Here is a 17,926-nt window from a genome sequence, read left to right on the forward strand (position 1 = left end):
ACCGCTGGTGCAAAGAGAATATTTCATGGGCTCTCTCTCTCTCTCTCTCTGTCTCTCATGATACTTCTTTGTTCCATTATATCTTATGATACAAACTGGCTCTTTTTAAAAAAAAACTGAATATAATTTTTATTGTAGTTTAAAGGATAGGGTTACAATGGTGTTTGTTTCTAGTATTGATGTCCAAAGCACTGCCCACTACCCCCAAGGTGCCCACAACCCTCCTCCCAGCCCCCATGATTGACTCCAGCCCGGTGTTCCTACCCTTCCATCCCTGTCCCCATTCTTTCTTTTTTTTGGAGGGTCATGCCCGGCTATTCTCAGGGCTCACTCCTGGCAGGCTCGGGGGATCATATGTGGTGCCAGGGATTGAAGCTGTGCCGGCCACATGCCAGGCCAGTGCCCTCCAACTGTCCTGTTGCTCGGGCCCCAGTCTCCATTATTTCTTATTTATTTATTGCTTTTTGGATCATACCCAGTGATGCTCAAAGGTTATTCCTGGCTCTGCACTCAGGAATCACTCCTGACGGTGCTCAGGGGATCATATGGGATGCTGATCAACCACATCAACCCAGGTTGGCCGCATGCAAAGCAAATGCCTATGGTTGTACTATCATTCTGGCCCCTCCATTATTTATTGATCAACAGATCTGATTTTGGTGCAGACTGTTCCCTCCCATAGCACCACCCACAGGCTCCAGACCCTTTTTTTTTTTGTTTCTTCTCCCTTCCGGCAGCCGAGTTGTCCCCCTCTGTCCCCTAACCCTGGGGTCTGTATTCCAGTCTCCAAGATCTGTAATGATTTATGCTGTCCACACTCTTTTGACTGGTGTGTGTGTGTGTGTGTGTAGCTGAGGATGGAGCCTGGGATGGAAGCATATGTGGCCCATGGGGACCCCAAATTCTAGCAGTGTTGAACTTTCCCTCTCCAGGCTGATGCGTGCCACGCCTACCAGATCGTCCACCGGAACGGGATCCCCGATGAGCAGATCGTGGTGATGATGTACGACGACATCGCCAACTCAGAGGAGTGAGTACGCAGCGCGTGGGGGTGTCAGGACAGGGCCCAGCTCCTGGTGCAATTCCCCCACATCAGGATCGGGCCCAGCTCCTGGTGCAGTTCCCCCATATCAGGACAGGGCCCAGCTCCTGGCGCAGTTCCCCTGTGTTAGAACAGGGCCCAGCTTCTGGCACAGTTCCCCCACATCAGGACAGGGCCCAGCTCCCAGTGCAGTTCCCCCACGTCAGGACAGGGCCCAGCTCCTGGTGCAGTTCCCCCATATCAGGACAGGGCCCAGCTCCTGGCGCAGTTCCCCTGTGTTAGAACAGGGCCCAGCTTCTGGCACAGTTCCCCCACATCAGGACAGGGCCCAGCTCCCAGTGCAGTTCCCCCACGTCAGGACAGGGCCCAGCTCCTGGTGCAGTTCCCCCACATCAGGACAGGGCCCAGCTCCTGGTGCAGTTCCCCCGTGTCAGCACAGGGCCCAGCTCCTGGTGCAGTTCTCCCATGTCAGGACAGGGCCTAGCTCCCAGTGCAGTTCCCCCGCATTGTCCCGTGGCAGGGACCCAGGAAGCTAGGTTCAGTAAGGCTCCCGTTCCTCCCCGCTTTCTAAATCTAAGCTCTAGACTCAATTCTTGGGTAATTTCCACTTTTAATTAATTTTCATCTTTTTAATTTTTTTTTAAAGTGAGTCACAGTGTTATACACAGTCGTTGTTCATGATTAGATTGCAGTCTTAGAATGTTCCAACATGCGTCCCTTCCTTCACCGGTGTACTTACCCATCACCGGTTGATGAGTATCTTGTCCCCAGGATGTTCTCTGGTTTCCAGCCCTTCCTCAGATTTCAGAGTTCATATTCTTGCTCCTCCAAGAACTTGAGCGTTGGGGTGCGGATGGTTCCCAAGGCCATACAGGTGGCGATGGACTGCTGCCCTGGGGCTAATAGGCCACTAAGACTGGAGGATGCACTAAGATGTGGTGACCGTGGGGGGAGGTCACCCCAGCAGCAACCTGAAGGTTTGGGGGCATGACCGCAAGAAACCAAACTCAGGGCCGAGTGCCTGCGGGTACCCCGGAGCTCTCCCCTGGCTCCCTGTTTTTACAATTATTATTATTTTTGCTTTTGGGGTCACACCCAGCAATGCTCAGGGGTTCCTCCTGGCCCTGCACTCAGGAATTACTCCTGGCGGTGATCGGGGGACCAGATGGGATGCCGGGGATTGAACCCGGGTCTGCCTTGTGCAAAGCAGATGCCCTCCCCAACTGGACGATCGCTCCGGCCCCACCTGCTCCCTGTTTGTGAGTCGTAGATACACCGGGGACACGGTCTCAGGGAGCTGGTGTCGGAGCTGCCCGGGCGTGGCCTGAGATCTGGTCCTTTGCTTTTCAGCAACCCCACCCCTGGCATCATCATCAACAGACCCAACGGCACAGATGTGTACAAGGGGGTCCCTAAGGACTACACGGGCGAGGTGAGCGGCTGGAGGGTCAGACCTATACGAGGGGGTCCTTAAGGACTAGATGTCGAGGGGAGGGGCTGGCGGGTCAGCACTATTTCCTAGCAGGGATGAGGCCCCCCTTTTTGTATTTTTCCAGAATTATAACCATATGAGTTGGCAGAAAGATTTGTGCTTGAGTAATTTCTGAAAATCCTGTGGGGATGAGCAAAGAGAAGTTCCTGGATATGGCGTCGGCTACCCTGCGGCTGCTTCCAGTCTTCCCTAAAAGTTTCCTCCCCTAAAACCTGACTTTTTTTTTTTTTTCTTAAACTTAGGCTTTTTGGGCCACACCCAGTGATGCACAGAGCTTTCTCTGGCTCTGACTCAGGGATCTCTCCTGGACAAGCTCAGGGGGTCCTAACGTGGGGACTGTGTGCAAGGGAAGTGTCATATCACTCTGGTCCCTCAATTTTTCTTTTCTTTTCTTTTTTTTTTTTTTTTTTTTTTGCCTTTTGGGTGGACTGGAACGATAGCAGAGTGGGTAGGGCATCTGCCTTGCACGTGGACAACCCAGGTTCGATTCCTCCGTCCTTCTCAGAGAGTCCGGCAGGCTACCGAGAGTATCCTGCCTGCACAGCAAAGCCTGGCATGCTCCCTGTGGCGTATTGGATATGCCAAACACAGTAACAACAAGTCTCACAATTTCTTGTGAGGCGTTACTAGTTCCCGCTCGAGCAAATTTATGAACAACGGGAGGACAGTGCAACAGTGCTTTTTGGGTCACACCCGGCCATGCTCAGGGGTCATTCCTGGCTCATGCACTCAGGAATTACTCCTGGCGGTGCTCAGGGGACCATATGGGATGCCGGGGATCGAACCTGGGTCGGCCACGTGCAAGGCAAACGGCCCTACCCGCTGTGCTATCGCTCCAGCCCCCTCTCACTTTCTCTTTTAATCCCACCCATGAAATGATGGCAGTTCACCCCTCCAGGGGATGCCCCTTGGGTTTGCCATGGCTGCTCTGTCCAGGTTGGGCCAGTCTCAGAGCCACTTTGAAGCCTGCCCCCCCCCCCGCCCCACCTTTGAGCCAGCTCCACCAACTGCCCCATTTTTTGACTGTTTCTAGACAGTAACAGAGGGGAATGTCTAGACTCTCGGGTGGTGGTGGGTTTTGCAGAGTTTTATTGGGTTCTGGTACCTGGTGGCATTCTGGGGCAAGTCCTGGCTCTGTGCTCCAGGACCCCTGGCAGTGCTCAGGGAATCATACATGATGCCGAGAATTCCAGCTGGGGTTGGACGCGTGCAAGACAAGTGCCTCGACCGCTGTATTATCTCTCTAGCCACTGATTATTATTATTATTGTTGTTGTTGTTTCTTTGTTTTTTGAGCCACACCTAGCAGTGCTCAGGGGTTACTCCTGGCTCTGTGCTCAGGGATCACTCCTGAGGGCTTGCAGTTCCAATATGTGGTGCCGGGAATAGAACCTGGGTCGGCTACATGCAAGGCCAGCACCGCACCCACTGTACTACCACTCTAGTTGTTTGTTTTGTTTGCACGATTCCTTCCAGGGTCATTGACTGTCCTTGCATCATTCTCGCTGGTGGGCAGCAGCTGAGTGTGAGGGTCTGAGTGGTGCCTGAGCTGGGGGTGGGGACCTTCCCCTCCTTCCAGCCTTGTGGCCTCTGGGATGCTCGGGAAGGGCCACAGGCTGCCGGGACAAGGCGCCCTTGGAGACGAGAAGGTGCACCCACCCCTGCTATGCTCCTTCTCATCCTAGCGGGTTCGCTTGTGAGCCTCCCTGGGAACCATGGTGGCAGCTGCTGGAGGCCGGGGCCTGCGGCAGACGCGGCCAGTGCTCGGGTGGAAAAACAGCCCTGAGTCCTCTCTCCTCTCTCTGCAGGATGTCACACCGCAGAATTTCCTTGCCGTGCTGAGAGGCGACGCAGAAGCAGTGAGGGGCAAAGGCTCAGGGAAAGTCCTGAGGAGGTAATGTCCCTGTGGCCGCTGGTTCCTGAAAGATGCGGACTTCCGGCACACAGACTCGGCCAGCATGTAGCGATTGATCCAGTTATTAACAATCAATTTCTTTCCATCCATTTATTATATACATATCTATTGATCTGCTCATTTATTTATTTATTGCTGCTTTTTGGGTCACACCCGGTGATGCTCGGGGGTTAGACCTGGCTCTGCACATAGGAATTACTCCCAGTGGTGCTTGGGGGACCCTATGGGATGCCGGGGATTGAACCCAGGTCAGCCATGTGCAAGGCAAACACCCTACCAGCTGTACTATCTCTGCGGCCAATCTATTTATTTTGATCTACTTATGAATTGATCTGTCTCTATTACTTGTTTACAGATCAATCTGTTTATTTTGGGGTTATAGCTGGTGGTGCTCAGGGCTGTGCTACTCCAGGCCCAGTGCTCAGGGATCACTCCTCACAGTGCTCGGGGGACCATGTGCAGTGTTGGGGATCAAACTGGTGTTGGCTGCACACAAGGCATGTGCCTGAACACCTGGACTGTCTCTCTAGCCTCTATGCCACGTGGCTTTTAAAATAATTTTTTGTTTTGTTTAGTTTTGTTTTTGGGTCACACCTGGCAATGCTCAGGAGTTACTCCTGGCTCTGCACTCAGGAATTGCTCCTGACAGTGCTCAGGGGGTAACGTGGGATGCCAGAGATCGAACCCGTGTCAGCCGTGTGCAGGGTAAATGCCCTCCCCGCTGTGCTATTGCTCTGGCCCCTTAAAATATTTTTTTAAATTAATTTATTTTTTTGCTTTTTGGGTCACACCTGGCGATGCTCCGGGGTTACTCCTGGCTTTACACTCAGGAATCACTCCTGGCAGTGCTCAGGGGACCATATGGGATGTTGGGACTCAAACCCGGGTCGGCTGCATGCAAGGCAAACGCCCTACCCGCTGTGTTATCACTTCAGCCTCTAAAATAATTTTTAAGATCTCTGGTTTCATTTGTGTTTTGGGGGGGGGCCTGTGTTGAAAGGGGAACCTTTTAACAGCCCTTGGGGGCCTGAGGGCCACTCCTGCCGATGCTTGATGTGACTCAGTGCTGGGGACCCGTGGAGCTGGGGGCTGCCAGGGCTGTTCCCCACACTGCAGGGGATTGAGCCTGGGGCCTCGACATGGCCAAGAACATGCTTCAGCCATTCTTGGTCTCTCCCTGGCCCCCTTCTTGGTTTTGAATGAAGGACCCAGAGCAGTGGGACTCCGACTAGAAGCAGGAAGCCGCAATGACCGTTTTCCCTGCTCTGCTCTCTCCTCAGTGGGCCCAGGGACCACGTGTTTGTCTACTTTACGGATCACGGATCCACGGGGTTGCTGGTCTTTCCCAATGACGAGGTGAGGTGTATGTGTGTGTGTGTGTGTGTGTGTGTGTGTGTGTGTTTGTGTTTGGTTTTGGGGCCACACCCAGGACTCACTCCTGGCTCTGCACTCAGAGATCACTCTTGGCGGTGCTTGGGGGACCATATGGTATCCCGGGGATTGAACCCGGGTTGGCCACAGGCAAGGCAATGCCCTCCCCGCTGTGCTATCACCCTGGTTCCCGAAGTGAGTTCTTTTGAACATTGGACAGACAACCTAGGAGATGGGAAATGTGCACCTGGATCCTGACAGGATGCTCCTGACAGCCCCAAGGACAGCCTGGTGGCAGTGGCAGTGGCCCGCGGGGGACACTTAGCCAGAGAGATCTTGGAATCTTGCCAGAGAGATAACACAGGGGTTACGGCAGGTGCTTTCCACGTGGCCAGGCCTGGTTCAGGACCCTGAAACCCACCAGGGGTGACCCCTGAGCACTTCCGGGTGTGGTCCCAACACAAAACAAAACAAAATCTCACCCTCGGGTCACCTACCCAAGTTGTTGCGAGTTTCTCTTTGTGTCACAGTATTCATAGCGCTCTCAAGACTGGGCTGCCCCGCGCCAGAGAATCGTTCTAGAACATTCTCTGCTCCGGACAAAGTGGGGGATGAAGAAGTACTTTTGCTTCCTTCTTTTAACTATGAGGCAAAAGTAGATGAGATAGCATTTGGGGAAGTGAACATCTGCCGTGGTATTTGTACAGACTGGCAGATAAGGACCACATCAAAGGGCTTCAGTGGGTGTCTCAGCTGTGGTTCCTCTGGAGGTGGTGTTTTGGGAGGGGGAAGGGCTGTACTCAGGGGCTGTCTCCAGCTCTATGCCTGGTGGCCCCCCTGCTGGGGCCCACGTGGTGCTGAGGATGGAAACCAGGCCTCCTGCATGCACCGCCTGTGAGCTGTGAGTCTACCCTGGAGGTACCAGTCTCAGCATCACTGTCCTTCCCGTTCAGCTTCACGTCCAGGACCTGAACGAGACCATCCAGTATATGTACGACCACAAAATGTACCAAAAGGTAAGGTCAGTGCCAGGGGCGGCCAGTGGGGAGGCACCTGCAGAGGGCACTGGGGTCCCCCTAGAACACCGGGTACCATGTTTTCTGCCAAGGGTCCACATCGCACCACCCCGTTTGTCCAGGCTTAACCCTTTTTGGTTTGAAACTAGCTGGTAGGTGAGAAGCTCTTGTTAAAGCTCCGAGTCCCAGACCCAGAGTGTGGCCTGCGGATCTGGCGTGAGGCTGAGCACTTAACTGCCTGGGGTTCCGGGGACGCACGTGGGGACCCCCCTTCCTGTGCCCAGACTGGCAGGCCGCCCCAGGACTCAGCGGTCAGATTAGATTCCGGGCTTCCAGTTCGCGTGGCGGAGCTTCCACGGGCTCCCCATCCCAGAAGCGAAAGTGAAGGCCCGGGGGCCGAGCTGCGGGGAGTGGGCCCATGGGCCAGGTGAGCTGTGTCTGTCTCCCGCCCACAGATGGTCTTCTACATCGAGGCCTGTGAGTCTGGCTCCATGATGAAGCACCTGCCAGACGACATCAATGGTAGGTCATGGGGTGGGGACATTGGCCGTCAGCTGGCCCGGGAGATAGGGTCTGGGGAATCAGGGGTCAGTCATGGTTCTGCTGATAAGGACCAGGCGCTCTCCATGTTGGGGTGGGTGGGCGTTGGGGCACCCCGGTATGTGGAAGTGGGAGACTCCGGACTTCCTCTGTTCCTTGAGGTTGAGTGGCCGGAAATAGAGGCCTCTGCTGTCTGGAGCCCCAGGGTCTTGTAAGGCCACCCGTGTCCAGATCACAGACTTGGGGCTCATCGTGGTCCTCTTGGGGGCTGCTGGGTGGGGCTGGGGGGACTCCCTGCTCTCAGGTAGGCGAGCCTGTCTTTGACTCTTAGGCCTCCCCATCTGAAGACGCCAGGACACTGCCTGTCTGGCTAGCGGTTATGTGTTAAGTGATAAACACACATCCTTTGTGGGTTCTAGGTTATAGATAGTGAATCGCAGCTCTAGTCAATCCAAGGCGTCACTGGGGCCAGGAACGTAGTACATGGGTTAAGGGACTTGCCTTGCAGGTGGCTGACCCTGGCTCAATCCCTGCTACCACATATAGTCCCCCAAGCACCTCCAGGAGTGCTTTCTGAGCACAGAGTTAGGAGTAAACCCTGATCACTGCCAAGTGTGGCCCAACCCACCTGCTGTCCATGAGACCCGAAATAACCGCTCACTTCTCTACAAACCAATTAGGTACATATGCTTCCAAATTTCTGGAGCACTTCTAAATTTTCGTCTTTATTCCACAATAGCTTGAGGTCTTCATACATAAACGCTTAGCTATTGCTGCAGAAAGTGTCTTATGTGCATGCTTGGCACGCAGGAGCCCCTGGTTCGATCCCCTGCACCCTTTGCTGTGCACCGGCCTCCTGATCTCCCCAAACTGTATTATCAATGGGCTTCTCTTCCCAGCAGTACTCAGAGATGACTCCTGGATCTGTGCTCGGGCTGCTCCCAGTGGTGCTCAGGGGATCTTGTAGTTCCAAGTGTCCAGGCACGGGCTCAGTATGCAAAGATGTGCTGCTTCCCTGTGTGATGTTTGAGTATGTGTGTGTGTGTGTGTGTGTGTGTGTGCGCGCGCGCGTACGCGTGCATGAGTGTGTCCGAGTGTATATGAATGTGCGTGCCTAAGTGTGTGTGGATATGTGTTAAATTGTGTATGTATGAGTGTGTGTGTGCATGAGTATGTGAATGTGTATGCATGGGTGTATATGAATGTGTGTATATGAGTATATGAGTGTGTGCATGAGAGTGAGTGTATGTGCATGAGAGCGTGTGTGAATGAGTGTGTGTGGATGAGTGTAAAAAGTCTTTGAGGGTAGCCGGGGGGGCCCCTGACAGCTCTCCCCCTTGCCGCCCGAATTCACCCGCGTTCGGGGTGGGCCAGAGCCGCTCCTGCAGCCAGGGCGGCCCCAGGCCGTGGGGCAGCTGAGCCTCCCATTCTAGTCTCACACTCCCCTCATTCCCGTCTCCTTCTGTCTGTCCCGCTCATCTCTCCGCTCCATCTCGCAGCCTGGGCTCTCTCTCTCTCTCCACGTGCCTGCTCCTGTGTTCTTCTACATTCTTCTCTCTCTGTCCTCCTCGCTATTCTCTCTGCAGTCCATCTTGCTGCCCTGCTCTCTCTCTCTCTCTCTCTCTCCAACTTTGGGTTGGAGATACTGCTGATCTACTGCTGATCTACTGCTACCTGCACCCAGTCAGGTAGCCAAATCAACATAAGAAAGCCCTTCCTGAGGGCCCACCAGGTTCAAAAGGGAACACCACCTAAAAGGTATTCCAAAGCCCTTCCTGACTGCCCCAGGCAAAATACTTCCTAAGGTGTTTTTCTCTTCTCCTCAGTCCAATAACTATCAACATCTTAACATTATTTTTGTATGAACATAGTAAGAGATACATTGAGGTTTGTAGGGCAGCTCTCCTAGGAACATCTTGCCACAGACTCAGACTACAGTGCTCAGGCCAGATTAATCATTTCTAACCCTAGCAGGGTCCAAATCTAGTTATTACTTTTTGGATCATGACAGCATTTGTCCATGACCAAGCTCTTAACTTATAGTTAAGCATTATGGCGCTTTGGCCAGGCCCATCTCGATGCCAGGGTAACACATAGCTTACGGCTTGCCCTGGGTCCATCCAGTCCCTCATCAGGACCCTGCTTCTGGGGACGCTAGGAAGTAAAAGCAGCTGAGGCTTAGGTGAGAGGACAGATGCCCAGGAGGAAAATATCCCTGAGAGTCACATTACAAAAGCATAGCATATACTGACTTTTTGTGTCCATACGAAAAGGACATTGCTCTGAATAAATTATGCAAAGGACTTAGCGAGAAGAGAAAAATAATATTTACAAGTCAACAGAGCACAAAGAAAAAGGTTACAAATAAACACAGAGGAATGGGAGCAACCCAATAAACCTGAACTATCTGAGGCTATGCAAGAAGGACAGAAGCAGTGTTATCCCATGGATGAGCATGTGTGGATGCGTGTGAATGTGTATGCATGAGTGTGAATGTGTGTGCATGAGTGTGGATGAGTGTGTACATGAGAGTGTGAATATGTGTATGAAAGTGTGTGTGTGTGAATGTGTGTATGTGTGAGTGGTTATGTGTGGATAAGTGTGAAAGTGCATGAGTGTGTGAATGTGCTTGAGAGTGTATGAGTGTGCATGAGAATGTATGCATGTACGTGTGCATGTAGGAGTGTGAATGAGTGTGTGTATGCATGTGCGAATGAGTGTGTGAGTGTATTCATGAGTGTGCCTGTGTATGTGTGTGCGGATGGGTGTGTTTATGAGTGTGTATGTTAATGAGAGAGAGAGAGAGAGTGTGTGTGTATGTGTGTGTGTGTGTGATGTGTGTGATGTGTGTGATGGCAGTGGCAGGGAAAGGACATCTCCGCTTCAGAGACTAACGGGGTGTCTTGAACTCGGGCAGTTTATGCGACCACGGCTGCCAACGCCGTGGAGTCGTCCTTCGCCTGCTACTACGATGAGAAGCGGTCCACATACCTGGGAGACTGGTACAGTGTCAACTGGATGGAGGACTCTGACGTGGTGAGTGAGTGTGGCCATCTGAGGAGCCGGCAGAGGCTGGGCCATCTGGCCCTGGCAGTCCAAGGACTTGCATGGCCTTATTTTTATTTTTCTTTTTGGGTCACACCCAGCCATGCTCAGGGATTACTCCTGGCTCTGCACTCAGGAATTACTCCTGGCAGTGCTCTGGGGACCATATGGGATGCTGGGGATCGAACCCGGGTCGGCCGCATGCAAGGCAAACGCCTTACCCATTGTGCTAATGCTCCGGCCCTGGCTGGCCTTATTTTTTCAGGAGGATTTGAGGAGAGAGACCCTCCACAAGCAGTACCAGCTGGTGAAAGCGCACACCAACACCAGTCACGTCATGCAGTACGGAAACAAGGTGAGCTGGGCTTCTTGACCAGCAGGAGAAAGGACCCAGGTGGTGGGGAGGAGGGGTGCCACCTCCTGGGACCCCTCCCAAGCCTTGGAGTCACACCCCGCCAGGCCAGACACACCAGCCAGCTGCCAGCCTGGACAGCCTCTCTCCTTCTCTGAACCGTTTCCTCTGTGGCCAAGGCCCTCGTGTAGAAGGAACCAGCAGCTTGAAGGGAATTGTGCGTGAGACCGTGACTTGGCACTAACTGGCCTGCAGGAAGAAGGAGATGCCTTCATGGGCTGCCTCCCCGGTGGGCATCATGGCATTGCCCCACAGACATCACGCTTTGGGGCCCCCATGCAGTCAGTGAGACGTGCGTCCTCTCCACGCTTGTCCCCAATGCCTCTGGGAGGTTCCTCTGATTTGTTTGGTTTTGAGTCACACCTGGTGATGCTCAGGGATCACTCCTGGCAGTGCTCAGGTGACTACACGGGGTGCTGGAGATTGAACCTGAGTTGGTTCAAATGCGCTCCCTGCTGTCTGATCTCTCTGGCCCCTGTTGGGCACCCACTGGGCTCGCCCTGTCATGCAGAGGTTGTGGTTGGTGCAGGGCTGAACCTCGCCCCCACCCCCACCCCCACCAGGTGCCATTCTCTGCATACTTGCCACCGAGGCAGCTGTGGCTGAGTCCCCTGGTGCTGGCTTTGATTTTATTTTCTTGGGGCCATACCCGGTGGCGCTGGGGAAACAGAGAAACGCACGCCAGCCCCTTGGGCTGCCCCTGGTCATGCTTGTGATGGGGGTTAGTGGGGAGTAGAAAGTGGGACAGGCAGGCAGACCCAGGCGACCCTACCCTGGCCGTGTAGGGGTGGGCATCAGAGGGAGAGAAGGACCAGGCAGCCCTCTTGCCCCCTGGTTTTTCCTGCTCTTGGAAGTTTTGAGTGTTAAAGGCGTTAAAGGATCTTTTTCTGCATCCTGCTGCACTATTTCCTGTCTCAGAGCTGCTTTTTTTTTTTAATTAAAAAAATTTTTTTTTTTTTATTTTGCTTTTTGGGTCACACCCACCGATGCTCAGGGGTTACTCCTGGCTCTGCACTCAGGAGTCATTCCTGGCGGTGCTCAGGGGACCATATGGGATGCTGGGAATCGAACCCGGGTTGGCCACGTGCCAGGCAAACGCCCTACCTGCTGTGCTATCGCTCCAGCCCCCTCCCCCCCCCAGCTGCTTTGACACTCTTGCTGCCTGCCTGGGAGTGAGTGGTTTTCTTTTCCCCTGGGGGCCGGGTCTGCAGTGAGCCCCAGTTCTACTGGGGGTGAGGTCCTGGGGCATAAATTCTGCCCAGCCTCGGTACCCCAACTTCAGTACTGATCCATCTAGTTCCTTCACACGGGCACCTGCTGACCCTTGGTCTCAGGGTGGCGATGGGGGTGCCCTGGGTTTGCCTCCTTCTGGAACCGGGTATCTGTGAGGATGATCTACCTCCAGGCATGCCCCGTGGGCAGAAAAAGTGCATCCTTCAAGGGCCCCAGACTCTTTCCAGGAGTCTGCCTTGCTGGAGCATTTCAGCTGCTGGACAAGCGCCACATGCGTGTCCTGTTCATGGCCCGTTGGGTGTGCCATGGCCATGGGGAGGGCTTGAGCCCGGATGCAGCCCCCGAAGGCTGTCCTCTGCCCATAGTGACCCGCCCTCTCCCCCCCTTCGCCCCCCCACAGTCCATCTCCACCATGAAGCTGATGCAGTTCCAAGGCATGAAGCACAGAGCCAGCGCCCCCATCTCCCTGCCCCCTGTCACACGCCTGGACCTCACGCCCAGCCGCGATGTGCCCGTCAGCATCCTGAAACGGAAGCTGATGCTCACCAACGACCTGCCCGAGTCACGGCGCCTGGTGCAGGAGCTCCACGAACACCTGGAGGTGAGCGGTAGGGAAGGGAACCATGTGTGTGCGCGTGCGCGCGTGTATGCCTGCACACGCCAGTCCCTGCAGTGAGTGCGCGTGCCCGGTCTCTGTGGCGTGCGCGTGCCCGTGCCGGGTCTCTGCAGCGTGCGCGTGCCCGTTCCCAGGCTTTGTCGTCTACCAATGTCCAGAGAGCCAGGACAGAATGGAACTACCTGGCTACCGCCTGGGATGGTGCAGGAGAGGAGCGGTGCCCTTGTCCTCTTTTGGGGATCTGGGGTTGGTCCACGCAGCGCTCAGAAGACCTGGGGGCTACACTCTGGGATTCTTACCCGATCTGAGAACCTCAGCCAATCCGGCACACCAGGGTTTTGAGCTCGTGGCCAGATGCTTGCAAGACCATATGCTCGCCAGGCCGCTGTTCTAAGCCTCCACTATTCCCCCGGGCCGGGGCAGCTGGGTCTCACTCACAGCTGTGACCCAGTGCCAGCAGGTCTACAGAGACCGAAGGGTCGGAAGGCATTCAGAATTTTCTAGAAGAGAAAGCTTATCTGTGTGTTTTGTTTAAGACCATCTAACACTCCTGACACATATGTGGCATGTTAGTTTGACCACTGTTTTTTTTTTTTTTTACTTTTTTGGGTCACACCCGGCGATGCACAGGGGTTACTCCTGGCAGTGCTCAGGGGACCATATGGGATGCTGGGAATCGAACCTGGGTTGGTCACGTGCAAGGCAAACGCCCTACCCACTGTGCTATCGCTCCAGCACTGTCCTGGCCACGTTTCTTGCTGGTGCCGTGGGACCATGGGAATCCTTCGACTGACAGTCCTAGTCATCTTTACATGCTTTGTCATTGATGGCACTAAAGAAAATCCATATAATCCGTGGCTTCTGTGACCATTTCCTACCTTAGAAGTGGCCAGTGGGGTTTCACAGATGTGAACTCATTGAGAGATGTGAGGTCAGAAATTTGTGTTTAAAGGGTTATGCTAAGAAATGACTTTCTGGGAGGAGGGGGTTTGGGCTCAGCTGGGGGTTGTCAGGCTCTGGGTTCTGTGCTCAGGGGGGTCACTCCTGGCAGTGCCAACGAGACCATCTTGGAGCACCAGCTGCATGCAGGGCAAACGCCTTAACCTGTTCTCGCTCCAGCCACACCTGGCGTCTTGACCTTCTGCCCAGCTGCAGGAGGCTGGACGGTTTGTCCTGCAACTCCGGGCCCCCTAGGGGTGCAGGGGAGCTGTGAGAAGCCCAGCACATTCCAGAAAGATGCTTTCCTCGGCAGGCACAGCAAGTCATCGAGAAGTCGGTACAGAAGATCGTGGCGTCCCTGGCCGGTTCGGAGGCCACAGCCCAGAGGCTCCTGACATCCAGAGCTGAGCTCAGCGCCCATGCCTGCTACCAGGCGGCTGTGGGCCACTTCCGCAAGCACTGCTTCAACTGGCACATCCCCAAGGTGAGCCCAGGCCCCTGGGCAGCCCGCGTGACCTCACCCGGCTTTCCCAAACTTGTCCCCCGAGCTAAGTCAGCACAATGTCGGACACACCTGGCACCAGGCTCCATCCTGGCCAGGCCGTGGTGGGCGGGCAGAGTGCAGAGGCCCAGCTGTGAGCAGGGTAAGGAATGTGGTCCCGACCCACCCACCATCCAACCTTGCCCCAGACACTCTTTTTTCTGGGGGCGGGGGCCGGTCATGCTCTGTGTTGCTCTGGTCTCTCTCCTGGCTCTGTGCTCAGAGATCATCCCAGGAACCGTTCAGGGGAACCAGGGAATGGAACCTACAGTGCCAGGCCATGCTCTGCCCGCTGTCCTGCCTCTCTGGCCCCCCTGACACTCTTTCACTGAGGCAAGAGACACTCGCCTGGTCTTCTAGGAACCACGTGGGGCAGCCGGGGAGGGGGCGGAGCTCCCACTCGCAAAGCCCACGCCCAGCCCTTTGAGTCCCCTCCAGGCCTCCAGGCAGGCCAGGTTATGTCCTGGACAGGAGCAGAGATGACCGCATCCTCCCGGCCACCCCCGGCTTCCCTTGTGGACTCAGATCTCTAACCCAGTGTCCCAGCTGGGAGCACCGGGGCAGCTCTCCGTGCTGTTTGGGCCCTTGGAAGGGGAGCCCGCCCTATGGGGTGCCCCCCGTGCCCCAGACTGCCCTTCCCCACCTCAGCCTCGCTGCCATGTGCCAGGGTCCATGCTGAGCAGAGCTCCAGGCTTCTGGCTGGCTTGCTGCAGCCGTCCTGGCATGGGCACAGCCCGCCAGGTTGCTCTGAGCCCAGCACTGCAGGGGCGAGACTCAGGGGGCTTGGAGATGAGGGGCGAAGCCTTCTCTCGGCTGCATGACTCCCCTGTGGACTCCAGCATTTGGGGTCCCCGGGGGTCACTGACCTGGGGAGCAGCAGGGGTATTTCTGGGGTGGCAGAAAGTTCTGTTGATGTCAGTGGTCATGTGCAGGAACTCCTGAGAAAGGGGACCTTGGGCCCCCCCTTTTTTTTTGGCTTTTTGGGTCACACCCGGCAATGCACAGGTGTTACTCCTGGCTCTGCACTCAGGAATTACTCCTGGCGGTGCTCAGGGGACCACATGGGATGCTGGGAATCGAACCCGGGTTGGCTGTGTGCAAGGCAAACGCCCTACCTGCTGTGCAATCTCTTTAGCCCCGGACCTTGGGCCCTTTGGAGAAGCTCCATCACTGGAAAGCTCTCAGAGACAGTGTTCCTGATTTGGCGGATGATGTCACTGTTACTGTCCACTGTCACTGTCCTCCCATTGTTCATTGATTCGCTCAAGCAGGCCCAGTAACATTGTGAGATTTTTTACTGTATTTGGCATATCAAATACGACACGGGGAGCTTGCCAGGCTTTGCTGTGCGGGCGAGATACTCTTGGTAGCTTGCCGGGCTCTCCAAGAGGGGCGGAGGAATCGAACCCGGGTCGGCCATGTTGGCTGCGTGCAAGGCAAATGCCCTACCGCTGTGCTCTCGCTCCAGCCCCAGGTGGATGATGTATTATTTTTAAATTACTTTTTGGGTTTTGGACCACACTCCATGGTGCCCAGGGCTTCCTCCTGACTCTGTGCTCAGGAAACACTCCTGGGAGGTGCTCAGGGAAACAACGTATGGGGCGCCAGGGATCAAACCCAGGTCAGCCACATACAAGGCAAGCGTCCTCTCCGCTGTGCTGTCCTCCTGCCCCTTACTGAATGATGAATCACCCGCCATGCCTCGCACGTGTGAGGCCCAGATTCTTGCCCCCAAATTGGCTTCTTTCACATCTCCAGCGCCTCCCAATGTGACCCCCAGGGAAAAATAAACACCCATGGGAGTGAAGCCACGGCCCAATGGGCAGGGCATTGCATGTGGCAGAGGTTCGATCCCTGGCACCCGTATAATTCCCTGCAGCAACCCCTGTGTTATCTTTGGCACGATTCCAGGAAGCTAAGTGTCTGCCTTGGCCCACTGCCACTGCCACCAGGCAGTCCTCAGGGCTATCAGGAGCATCCTGTCAGAGTCCAGGTGCCCAGTTCCCATCTCCTAGGTTGTCTGTCCAATGTTCGAAAGAACTCACTTTGGGAACTTGGGGTGATAGCACAGCAGGGAGGGCCTTGCCTGTGGCCAACCCGGGTTCAACCCCCGGGATTCCATATGGTCCCCCAAGCACCGGACCAGGAGTAACCCCTGAGCATGACCAGGTGCCACACATAAAAAAAAGAAACCCACCCCCACCCCAAAATCCTACTACTTCAGGAAAGTAGAAAGAGACTTAATTCTGCAGCTTGGCACCGCCATCTGCAGACTTGCCGCCAGTCTCTCCTCTTGGGTCCCTTGAAGGGTCTTTCTGGGTCAGGAGCCCTCACAGTTCCAGCTTCATCCGTCTCTTCCCCTCTGTGGAGCACTCACTCATCGCGGGGCCCCCTCATCCCAGCCTGAAGCCAGGGCCTTTCCGAGATCAGGTGGGTCTTGGGGTCCAGTTCCCCAGACCTGGAGACGCCCTGGGAACTTTCCCACCTCATCGGCTGCTTTTACATGGGGATGGTTCATCCGTCTCACTCGATGACCAGAAGGTGGGAAGAGGGGATGCGGGACCCAAAACAGGCCTCGGTGCTGACCCCCGTACCAGCGGGAGGTGGCCGGGGCCGGCATAGGCGAGCATCTGCTCCCTTGTCTTCCAGTACGAGGCGGCGTTGAAACACCTGTATGTGCTGGTCAACCTGTGTGCTGAGCCGTTCCCGATCGACAGGTGAGTGTGGGTACGGGAGAGCCCGGGAGATGCTCTGCTCCCTGTGTCGGGGCACGGGGAAGGGGCACGTCCTGGGAACTGAGGCAGGTTTGGAGGTGCTCTGCTTCCTGTGTCTGGTGTCCGCGGGGATGGGCACGGCCTTGGATGGTCCCCTCTGAGCCTGGACCCGTTTCTCCGACCTCGCAGAATCAAGCTGGCCATGAAGGAGGTGTGCCTTGGCTACTACTACTGAACAGCTCCTCCCTGAAGCTTCCATGCGCCAGCGCAGCCTGGAACGCAGTTTCCCCAGACCCCCGAGGCTGGAGGGGTGCGAAAGCAGCCTGCCAGGGACGTGGCCCCCTTCCTCCAGGCCCGTCACCGCTGGACAGCCGCAGGCTCGGAGGACTTTTCTCAGAGCAACAATGGAAGTTTGCTCTCAGTTGGGGTGGGGGGAGATATTGCCCCCCACCTCCCACGTTGGCTCCAGGAGTTGGAAGTACTGGGGTGCGGGTTTGAGAAATTCCATCTGCCGCCCCCCGACTCAACCTTGAGAATGGGTTTCCTTGAAGAGGGATGCGAGCCCCAATGGAAGATGACAGTTCAACACGATTCCCAGCTCTGATTGTTTTCTGTCTTACTCCACACGAATGGACACGTTGAATAAAGTCATAGCACTGAACCTGGCTTGGGGGTTGTGGCCCTGCCCCTCTGTTGTCTATGTGTGTGTGTGTGTGTAGGGGGCACCCCAGCACCTAGCCCCAGCCTCAGTTGCCCTCCAAGGAGACACGAGTCCCTCCGGGTGAGTCTGTGGGAGTCTGACTCTGCTTCTCGGGGGAGGAACCAGCCCAGTGGCTGGGAGTGTTCCTAGCACCACAAGGACCCCCAGGTGCCCCCAAAGAACAAAACTCCCCTGGCATTAGCGCCACCCCCCGCAACTCCAGTGGTGCTGAGCGGGGGTCAGGAGCAGCCTGAGGTACAATTGAGGGGTGTGCTTTCTGTTGGTGCCATTCCATAAGGTAGATTTCTGGGGGTCACTGTCACGGTCCTCCCGTTGTTCATCGATTTGCTC

At 55.5% G+C, this 17,926-nt stretch overlaps 1 protein-coding gene across 3 annotated transcripts in view; it reads left to right on the forward strand.

The window, feature by feature from the left end:
* The window catches only part of LGMN (legumain), a 40,267-nt gene extending 22,731 nt beyond the window's left edge, over positions 1-17,536 (forward strand). For all 3 annotated transcript variants that reach the window (XM_056134451.1, XM_056134450.1, XM_056134452.1), the window contains exons 3-14: positions 933-1,030; positions 2,393-2,474; positions 4,342-4,427; positions 5,729-5,804; positions 6,773-6,835; positions 7,291-7,357; positions 10,293-10,411; positions 10,686-10,775; positions 12,466-12,666; positions 13,934-14,104; positions 16,811-16,878; positions 17,065-17,536. In XM_056134451.1, the coding sequence (XP_055990426.1) occupies positions 933-1,030; positions 2,393-2,474; positions 4,342-4,427; positions 5,729-5,804; positions 6,773-6,835; positions 7,291-7,357; positions 10,293-10,411; positions 10,686-10,775; positions 12,466-12,666; positions 13,934-14,104; positions 16,811-16,878; positions 17,065-17,110 (1,167 nt within the window). In that variant the 3' untranslated portion in view covers positions 17,111-17,536. The remainder of the gene's footprint in view (positions 1-932; positions 1,031-2,392; positions 2,475-4,341; positions 4,428-5,728; positions 5,805-6,772; positions 6,836-7,290; positions 7,358-10,292; positions 10,412-10,685; positions 10,776-12,465; positions 12,667-13,933; positions 14,105-16,810; positions 16,879-17,064) is intronic.
* The last annotated feature ends 390 nt before the right edge of the window (positions 17,537-17,926 follow it).

This window comes from Sorex fumeus, unplaced genomic scaffold (assembly GCF_029834395.1).
Source record: "Sorex fumeus unplaced genomic scaffold, SorFum_2.1 ptg000098l, whole genome shotgun sequence".
NCBI classification, from domain to species: Eukaryota; Metazoa; Chordata; class Mammalia; order Eulipotyphla; family Soricidae; genus Sorex; species Sorex fumeus.